General features: G+C 43.4%; 1 protein-coding gene across 1 annotated transcript in view; it reads left to right on the forward strand.

Moving 5' to 3' along the window:
• Positions 1-3437: 3437 nt before the first annotated feature.
• The window catches only part of nmbr (neuromedin B receptor), a 50233-nt gene continuing 43670 nt past the window's right edge, over positions 3438-10000 (forward strand). Inside the window, exon 1 of the mRNA XM_078275128.1 lies at positions 3438-3856. Coding sequence (XP_078131254.1) covers positions 3438-3856 — 419 coding nt within the window. The remainder of the gene's footprint in view (positions 3857-10000) is intronic.

Below are 10000 nucleotides of genomic sequence, written 5' to 3' on the forward strand. Positions count from 1 at the left end.
CTTCATTGCAGTAAGACTAACCTTTTCTCCAGTCCCTCACAAGTTTCTCTCTCACTCCAAACTCTCGTTCTGCTGCTCGATGACCGTTTCCGGCTGCGTGTTTTACTACCTGCAGTCTCCTGCAGCTTCTTTTCTTTCTCAGTTGTATTTAGGAGCAGCATATAGTCCTCACAAGCCTAGAGCGCCTCTCGCGGCTGTAGACGGTAATGTTTTCAGCATGAAATAACATTTAAAACATGTTACATTATATATATTTTGATATATAAGTCGCACCTGACTATAAGTTGCAGGACCAGCCAAAGCATGAAAAGAAGTGCGACTTATAGTCCGGAAAATACGGTATTCAACAATGAATACATCTTTACATGCATATTTTCTACATTGTTAATAATGATCCCTGAAACATGCTGCAGGCTTTGAAATGTACCTTCACTTCCATGTACACTAACAATACATCTCTGTAGTGCTAATGGGAGTGATGAAAATGGAGTATCCATACTCGTCCCTGTAACCATCTCAAATGCAATAAGAAGGTTGTCTTGGGAAACCTCCCAGCATTGTCGCATTTGGTGCCCGTCACTTCAAGTCACAGCTACATTAATGAAATTTCTGCAGCTACTTGCAACAGTCTTAAAATATTGGTGTTTTGCCTCAAAGCGCATGCACCATATTGTACGCAAGGGGCCGTACATAACAATAAGTCTTGAGTAATGTATCATATAGTGGCATTTTGGAGTGATGACATTTCCAAAGACATCCTTAAGTTTAGACTTTCCCTTTTCACTTTTGGGGGCAATTACAATGTCAACTATGTCACGACAGATCAGGTAAACATCCCAATAACTACAATCCGGTGGAATGCCATTAAAAAAGGCAAAAGCCTAAAAAGACACCATTTCTGAGCAGCAGACCCTGTAATCCCAGAGTTCTGCATTAGTCGCTCTGAAAACAGCACTGGTCTGTTTCTTTTTTATCATTTTGACCAATATGTAGTTGTTGTAGCTCTTCATTAATTTCCTGAATGGTTATGTGTTTTTCTTTGTGTGCTTTGCACACAACTAGCTTCACTGTAAGTGGAACAACTCCTTCTAATAAGTCATGTATTATGTCAGGTGGAAATCCTTATATATGTAAGCTCATTAACTGGAGAAGGACCATTTACTCCATATGTTGCTTTATGCTCAGGGTTTTCAATACATTTCAGATGATACTCATGTGCCTCTGGGCCTCTTAAGACAAAATCTTCCTGATTAAAATGTCCTTTCATTTCTGAGTATGTTGCATGTGGGCTGAAAGATTATCTGCTGAAAATGTTGTTAGTGCAGCATTAATAGTCTGCTCAATCCCATCCACTGTGATAGTGATACCATCTCTTTCAAGTATTGTGAGTTCGTCCAACATGGGTTTTAAGATGGTTTGTAAACCACAACGTTTAACAAATGTTTGACGGACTAAAAGAGCCAGATGGATATGCTTAAGTTTAGATCTATGTTTGCGATCAAGGTTACGTTATAGCATAACAGAAGGCGCAAAGCTTGTGCTTGGTTCGCTTTGAGCCTAAGGGATTGATTGATTCACTTTGAAGAAGGGATGTTCCTTGACGTAAGCGCCATCAGAAAAGTCACTTAAGTCATTTGGATCTCTGTCCATATACCTGTTGGCTTGAATTTCGTCGACTGTGTCCTCACGTGAACAGTAGTGTTTTAAAACCTCCGTGATCGGCACATAAGAGTGTGGACCTATTTTGTGTCCACTTTCTGACCTCAAAATGTGATGCACGGGTTCAACAAACATGAGCTTAGATTTACAATGTCCTTTCAACATGTATGGTGATCTAACAGCTGCTGAAGCTGTATCACCTCTCTTAGTTCAGCACAGTCCAAAATATTGAACCCATTTTCTTGAAGATGGTAAGATGTTCCTGTTGGACAACCTGTGGTATGTACAGAGATTTTCTTTAAAATGTCTCAATAATGCATCCATACTAGGTGGTACATTTGCTTCCGGCTGTAGATCATTGTCCATGTTGTCCATATCATCGTCCATGCTTAGATCAGTGTTATTATCCATATCCATGTCATCATTATTAGGTAGCACATGCTCCCTGTGTTTACGATACACGTGACGCCTGTAAGGTTCATATAATGTAAAAGTTGACTTACAGTCATTTAGCCCACAAGTGATATTGAAGTTGGCTTCGTGGGCATGGATAAGGCCAACATGTTGAACCATTTTCATTAAAGGTAAAGGTGGTTCTTCTACACCTTGTACATCTATACGGTCTTGGCATATTTAGTATCGTAGATTGATCACTCGAGTCACAGTGACTGGAAGGGGCTTGTCACCCACCACAGTACTGTTCAGTAGTGTACGTTGTAGAAAGGACAAGGTATTCTTCATGTATGGATGGTAATTTGAGAACTTCATGATTTCTTTGACAGCCCTGAGGCACTAGCCATCCCATCCCCCAACATAAATTTGGGCACACGATGGGTCACACACTGACATCTTTCTTATTGTACCCCTATATGTTCGAGAAATGGTACAGACATGGACCCTTGTTCATGTTAGAACTTATATGTACCCTTTCAACCTAGAAAAAGTACAAATGTGTACCTTATGGATCAACTATGACCCTTTGGGGGTACATCACTAGCAGTTGTACCTCAGAGAACATAAATGGACCTCAACCGTACCTTTATTTCTGACAGTGTATCTATCTATCTATCTATCTATCTATCTATCTATCTATCTATCTATCTATCTATCTATCTATCTATCTATCTATCTATCCATCCATCCATCCATCCATCCATCCATCTATCCATCTATCTATCTATCTATCTATCTATCTATCTATCTATCTATCTATCTATCTATCTATCTATCTATCTATCTATCCATCCATCAAGCTATCTATCTATATATCTATCTATCTATCCATCCAACTATACTTACCTATATGCCTTCTCTGCCTTCCCTTCCCCTCTCTCTCACACTCTCACACACACACACACACACACACACACACACACACACACACACACACACACACACACAAAGAGAGAGAGAGAGGGGAGGAAAGAGGGAGAGTGTATTACTTGTGTCAGAGGAGTACCAGCTCCAGTCGCCTCTCAGCCGTCGGACAGACACAGTTAGTCAGATAACACCTGTCAGAAAAAGTTTCTCTGTCCTGGCAGCCTGTCTCGGAGTAAAACCTCGACATTGCGTCTTTACGCACAGAGCATCCCGGTCTGTACCCCCTTCCCCTCACTCCCTCCCTCCCTACCTAAACCTAACCCTGAACCAAACCCAACCCAAACCACGGAGGATTCTAACCGCGGGGGAAACAGCCGTCCACACCGGCAGCAGAGCCCTCTATCTAGCCTACCTGTGTGTGTGTACCGGTGTGTCACTTACCGACCCCCGCCGGAGCGATGGACGACGACATCCTCTCCAACCTGCCGCTCGGAGACCCGGAGGCTGTGAACGCCACCGGGCTGGACCCCCCCGGCTGGTGGGAGTCCTCCGACTCCGCGGAGTCGGTGCACTTCGCCGTGCGCTGCGTCATGACCTCGGTGTACACGGTCATCGTGAGCGTGGGGCTGCTGGGAAACATCACGCTGGTGAAGATCTTCGTGACGAACAGCGCCATGCGCAGCGTGCCCAACATCTTCATCTCCAGCCTGGCGGCGGGAGACCTGCTGCTGCTCGTCACCTGCGTGCCCGTGGACGCCTTCCGCTACTTCTCCGAGGAGTGGGTGTTCGGCGAGGCGGCGTGCAAACTCATCCCCGTCATCCAGCTCACCTCGGTCGGCGTGTCCGTGTTCACGCTCACGGCGCTCAGCGCCGACAGGTAGGACGAAAGGAACACGTCCGGTGTTCGTGTGTGTGTGTGTGTGTGTGGTGTGTGTGTTACAGTGTGTGTGGTGTGTGTGTTACAGTGTGTGTGGTGTGTGTGTTACAGTGTGTGTGTGTGTGTGTGTGGTGTGTGTGTTACAGTGTGTGTGTGTGTGTGTGTGTGTGTGTGTGTGTGTGTGTCCGGTTATGTTTGGGAGTCATCCTGAGAGAATTAGTGATACGTTTCCTATCCGACTAAAATGTTGAAAAAGGCCCAAAACCGTTATAATATTTCAAAGACATTTGTCAAAAGTCGAAGAAATGAGGTAGGACGAGAAGAACACATCCATTTATCTTACACACACACACACACACACACACACACACACACACACACACACACCGCGCCGAAAGGTAGGAAGAGAGGAACACGTCCGTTTGTCTTCCTTTTCCTCAACGTGGATGTATTGCATCTCATTCTCAGAGACTTCGTGATAGTTTCTTCTAATATTCATATACAATTACAAACTATGAAAAATGCGTGAAAAATCGTCGAAAAAAGGAGTCAAAAGTTTAACAAAAAAGCAACAAAAACGTTGATAAAAGCAACTGAAACGTAAAAAAGCGACAGAAATGTTGAAAAATGTGACATTAATGTTGAAAACAGTAATACAAACGATGAAAAAAGGTGACACACTATCAAAAATGTGACAAAAACGTTGAAATAAATGTGCCAAAAGTCGAAATAAGGCCCCAGAACGGTTCTTTTAATAGACCTTTTCCAGAGATATTTGTCACAAAGGTGACAAAAACGTCGGAGAAGGTGACAAAAATGTAGAAAAAAAGCCAACAGAAAATATTCCAAAAATATTTCCCCAGTTAAAAGAGAATAACATCCTAATAACCTTCCCATAAAGAGAGGGTTATCTTTGGGATAATATTGAGTCTTTAGTGCTGAAAAAGTGACCTTTAGTTGATAATAATGCAATGCACGGAAGACGATTAGGGCTAAACAAAAGTGAAATATGTATTTGATTTCTGTTGGATTAATGTGTGGATTATTAACTGGATGAATGGATGAGTTGTTTGGTCTCTAAAATGTGGATCAGTGTTTCCCAAAAAGCCAAAGATGACGTCCTCAAATGTCTTGTTCTGTCCAAAACTCAAAGATCTTCAGTTTCCTGTCCCAGAGGAGAGAAGAAACTAGAACATATTCACATTTAACACGCTGACATCACACAGGTTTACCTGTTTTATCACAAAAAATGACTCTTCGATTATCAGAATAGTTGCAGATTCATTTGATAGTTGACAACTAATCCATGAATCTTTGCAGCTCTGAACATATCCAGCTGTAAGGGTTTTTTCAATCTCCTGACCTAAACTGTGAGATTATATGTTTTCCTTCGTCTCTTGGACATCCTGCGGTCACAGCCGGACTCTCCGCTCCCGACTCTCGACTGTTAAAACAACGCTCCCCTTAAATAGTACTTCCGGGACATGAACACCCGTTTCCTGGTGAAAGTCTTGTGTTTTCTCCTTAACTTCTTCAGGACATGAACACCTGTTTCCTGGTGAAGGTCTTGTGTTTTCTCCTTAACTTCTTCAGGACATGAACACCTGTTTCCTGGTGAAAGTCTTGTGTTTTCTCCTTAACTTCTTCAGGACATGAACACCTGTTTCCTGGTGAAAGTCTTGTGTTTTCTCCTTAACTTCTTCAGGACATGAACACCTGTTTTCTGGGTGAAAGTCTTGTGTTTTCTCCTTAACTTCTTCAGGACATCAACACCTGTTTCCTGGGTGAAAGTCTTGTGTTTTCTCCTTAACTTCTTCAGGAAATGAACACCTGTTTCCTGGGTGAAAGTCTTGTGTTTTCTCCTTAACTTCTTCAGGACATGAACACCTGTTTCCTGGGTGAAAGTCTTGTGTTTTCTCCTTAACTTCTTCAGGACATGAACACCTGTTTTCCTGGGTGAAAGTCTTGTGTTTTCTCCTTAACTTCTTCAGGACATGAACACCTGTTTCCTGGGTGAAAGTCTTGTGTTTTCTCCTTAACTTCTTCAGGACATGAACACCTGTTTCCTGGGTGAAAGTCTTGTGTTTTCTCCTTAACTTCTTCAGGACATGAACACCTGTTTCCTGGGTGAAAGTCTTGTGTTTTCTCCTTAACTTCTTCAGGACATGAACACCTGTTTCCTGGTGAAAGTCTTGTGTTTTCTCCTTAACTTCTTCAGGACATGAACACCTGTTTCCTGGTGAAAGTCTTGTGTTTTCTCCTTAACTTCTTCAGGACATGAACACCTGTTTCCTGGTGAAAGTCTTGTGTTTTCTCCTTAACTTCTTCAGGACATGAACACCTGTTTCCTGGTGAAAGTCTTGTGTTTTCTCCTTAACTTCTTCAGGACATGAACACCTGTTTCCTGGTGAAAGTCTTGTGTTTTCTCCTTAACTTCTTCAGGACATGAACACCTGTTTCCTGGGTGAAAGTCTTGTGTTTTCTCCTTAACTTCATCCGTTCCCTTTTCTTTTGCTGGGTGCAAATGTTCCCCCAAAACAAGTTCCTTCCTGAGACTATTTAGCAGAGCCACCGTCGCTGCATCCAGAGCTTAGCGCCTCCCAAGACGATTGTGATTGGTTTAAAGAAATGTAAACAACCCGGAGCATTTTTCTTCTTATTCCAGAATGCATCTGTGGTGTAGGTCAGACCTTCCTCCACAGCTCTGTGGAGGTTTTGGGTGAAGCCCAGCTGCTTTAGAGCCAAACCAGTTTTTAAATGCATGCTCTCAGCAGCCTGCGAGGCTCTGCAGACGGCAACAACTCACCGGCTGACACTCGACAAACACTTAAGATGCACAGTGGTTCATAATTTCCCTCCTTGTGGTGAGCTGCAGAGCGTGTGTGTGTGTTCCCACTTGGTGTGGCATATGCCGGCACTGTGAAAGATGTTGTTTCCTGTCTGCATGTCGTGTCGTTACTCCTGACCAGTGATTATCTGAAACCGATGCTTCCTATCCGATGACACATGACGTGCTCCCTTAATTTGCAATTAACAGCCTAATTCTCTGAAATATTGGGCCCAGGACGCCCTCGGCTTCTTAAAATAAAGCAGAGACCTTAGATCCAAGGTCAGTCCTGTCTGGAGACACAAACAGCAGAGAAACCTAAAAACAATGCCACAATCACATAGTGTTTTGGGACGTAAACCGGAGCTGACAGCCAGATCTCCCTCAGGGCGCCACATGGACTATTAAACGTTGCTTGAGTTGAAATTTGACTTGCCTGCACCGTTTGCAAACCACATAAACCGCTGTAAAAGTAATAACACGTGCATGTAACACCGCAGGAGTGCATGAGAGACATTTGGATTTTTTAAATAATGTTGTAAATGGGGTTAAAATGACTTGAGTCATATTAGCTTAATACAACAAGCAAGATCTTTTATTTTTTTGCAAAGGGGAAAAGTTCAGTTAGCATGTGACGGAAATGTGTGCTTTGGTATGATATTCTGGGAAAGATATGTTGGAACCTATCTTGGACCCGGCGCAGCGCAGCGCAAAGCATGACGCAAGTGTCTTTGCTAGTTTAAGACAGACGCAGTTGTTAATTTCCTGTCCAGTGGCTGTGTTGTTTAAATAACAAATGGACCTGCGCCCATCTGTACCCCCATGGGCGTGCTGGTCTTACAGGGAGGTGTGTTCAGGTGCATTCTGGACGTGCTGGTCTTACAGGGAGGTGTGTTCAGGTGCATTCTGGGCGTGCTGGTCTTACAGGGAGGTGTGTTCAGGTGCATTCTGGGCGTGCTGGTCTTACAGGGAGGTGTGTTCAGGTGCATTCTGAGCGTGCTGGTCTTACAGGGAGGTGTGTCAGGTGCATTCTGAGCGTGCTGGTCTTACAGGGAGGTGTGTCAGGTGCATTCTGGGCGTGCTGGTCTTACAGGGAGGTGTGTTCAGGTGCATTCTGGGCGTGCTGGTCTTACAGGGAGGTGTGTTCAGGTGCATTCTGGGCGTGCTGGTCTTACAGGGAGGTGTGTTCAGGTGCATTCTGAGCGTGCTGGTCATACAGGGAGGTGTGTTCAGGCGCATTCTGGGAGTATTGCTATCTTGAGGCAGTGGGAAGTGATGGCACCATTGACCAACAAAAACCTGGTCTAAAGTCAATAACGCAGCATTTCATTGTTATTTTAACAGAGCATTAGTAAAATGCTCCTAGGCTCGTGCACAGCACGAAAGGGAATGGGAGATGATCTCTGATTGGTTGATTGCATGTTACGCCCAAAACACACCTCTGATTAATGAAGACACTAAGGTCAACCCTTTTGAACCATGCGCCCGGCGCACGGACCCTTTTTTCCGCCGTCAAACTAGCAAAAGTGGATTTGGACACGCCCTAAACACACCTGGACCAGGTGTTCAACCTTCAGAGCCAGATTGTTAAAATAGGGCCCTAATTATCTTAATACAACAAGCAAGATCTGTTTTTTTGCAAAGAGGAAAACACCTGTTTCCTGGTGAAGGTCTTGTGTTTTCTCCTTAACTTCTCCAGGACATGAACACCTGTTTCCTGGTGAAAGTCTTGTGTTTTCTCCTTAACTTCTTCAGGACATGAACACCTGTTTCCTGGTGAAAGTCTTGTGTTTTCTCCTTAACTTCTTCAGGACATGAACACCTGTTTCCTGGTGAAAGTCTTGTGTTTTCTCCTTAACTTCTTCAGGACATGAACACCTGTTTCCTGGTGAAAGTCTTGTGTTTTCTCCTTAACTTCTTCAGGACATGAACACCTGTTTCCTGGGTGAAAGTCTTGTGTTTTCTCCTTAACTTCTTCAGGACATGAACACCTGTTTCCTGGGTGAAAGTCTTGTGTTTTCTCCTTAACTTCTTCAGGACATGAACACCTGTTTCCTGGGTGAAAGTCTTGTGTTTTCTCCTTAACTTCTTCAGGACATGAACACCTGTTTCCTGGGTGAAAGTCTTGTGTTTTCTCCTTAACTTCTTCAGGACATGAACACCTGTTTCCTGGTGAAAGTCTTGTGTTTTCTCCTTAACTTCTTCAGGACATGAACACCTGTTTCCTGGGTGAAAGTCTTGTGTTTTCTCCTTAACTTCTTCAGGACATGAACACCTGTTTCCTGGGTGAAAGTCTTGTGTTTTCTCCTTAACTTCTTCAGGACATGAACACCTGTTTCCTGGGTGAAAGTCTTGTGTTTTCTCCTTAACTTCTTCAGGACATGAACACCTGTTTCCTGGTGAAAGTCTTGTGTTTTCTCCTTAACTTCTTCAGGACATGAACACCTGTTTCCTGGTGAAAGTCTTGTGTTTTCTCCTTAACTTCTTCAGGACATGAACACCTGTTTCCTGGTGAAAGTCTTGTGTTTTCTCCTTAACTTCTTCAGGACATGAACACCTGTTTCCTGGGTGAAAGTCTTGTGTTTTCTCCTTAACTTCTTCAGGACATGAACACCTGTTTCCTGGTGAAAGTCTTGTGTTTTCTCCTTAACTTCTTCAGGACATGAACACCTGTTTCCTGGTGAAAGTCTTGTGTTTGCTCCGTTAAGATCTTCTGGGACATGAACGCCGCTCCCCTGGTTGAAAGCCCAGAGTTTTGGGAACAACTCACCTCTAGAGCGGATCGAATCAGATACAGAAGTTATTTTCCGCGTTATAAACATTACGAGATAGAGCATTTGGCCTTGGCGGAGGAGTCCTGTGCTCTCCAAGTGCCCTTCTAGTTTGTTTTATTTTTTCTAAAATTGGTATGAGGCATTTCCCATGAACAGATTTATTTTAAATGTGCAACCTGCAACACAATAGTGGACTGTCACGAATGTTTTTTTGGAAATATAAGACCCAGACTAATGATCTCAGCAAGACGAATTTCCAAAAGTAACCAAAGTATTTAGACCTTGTGTCTGTGTGTGTGTGTGTCTGTGTGTGTTTATATGTGTGTCTATGTTTGTGTGTGTGTGTGTGTGTGTGTCTGTGTGTGTGTGTGTGTGTCTGTGTGTGTTTATATGTGTGTGTGTGTGTGTGTGTTTATATGTGTGTCTGTGTTTGTGTGTGTGTGTGTGTGTCTGTGTGTCTGTGTGTGTGTGTGTGTGTCTGTGTGTGTTTATGTGTGTGTGTGTCTGTGTGTTTATATGTGTGTGTATATGTGTGTGTGTGTG

This window comes from Sander vitreus, chromosome 18 (genome assembly GCF_031162955.1).
Source record: "Sander vitreus isolate 19-12246 chromosome 18, sanVit1, whole genome shotgun sequence".
Classification (NCBI taxonomy): domain Eukaryota; kingdom Metazoa; phylum Chordata; class Actinopteri; order Perciformes; family Percidae; genus Sander; species Sander vitreus.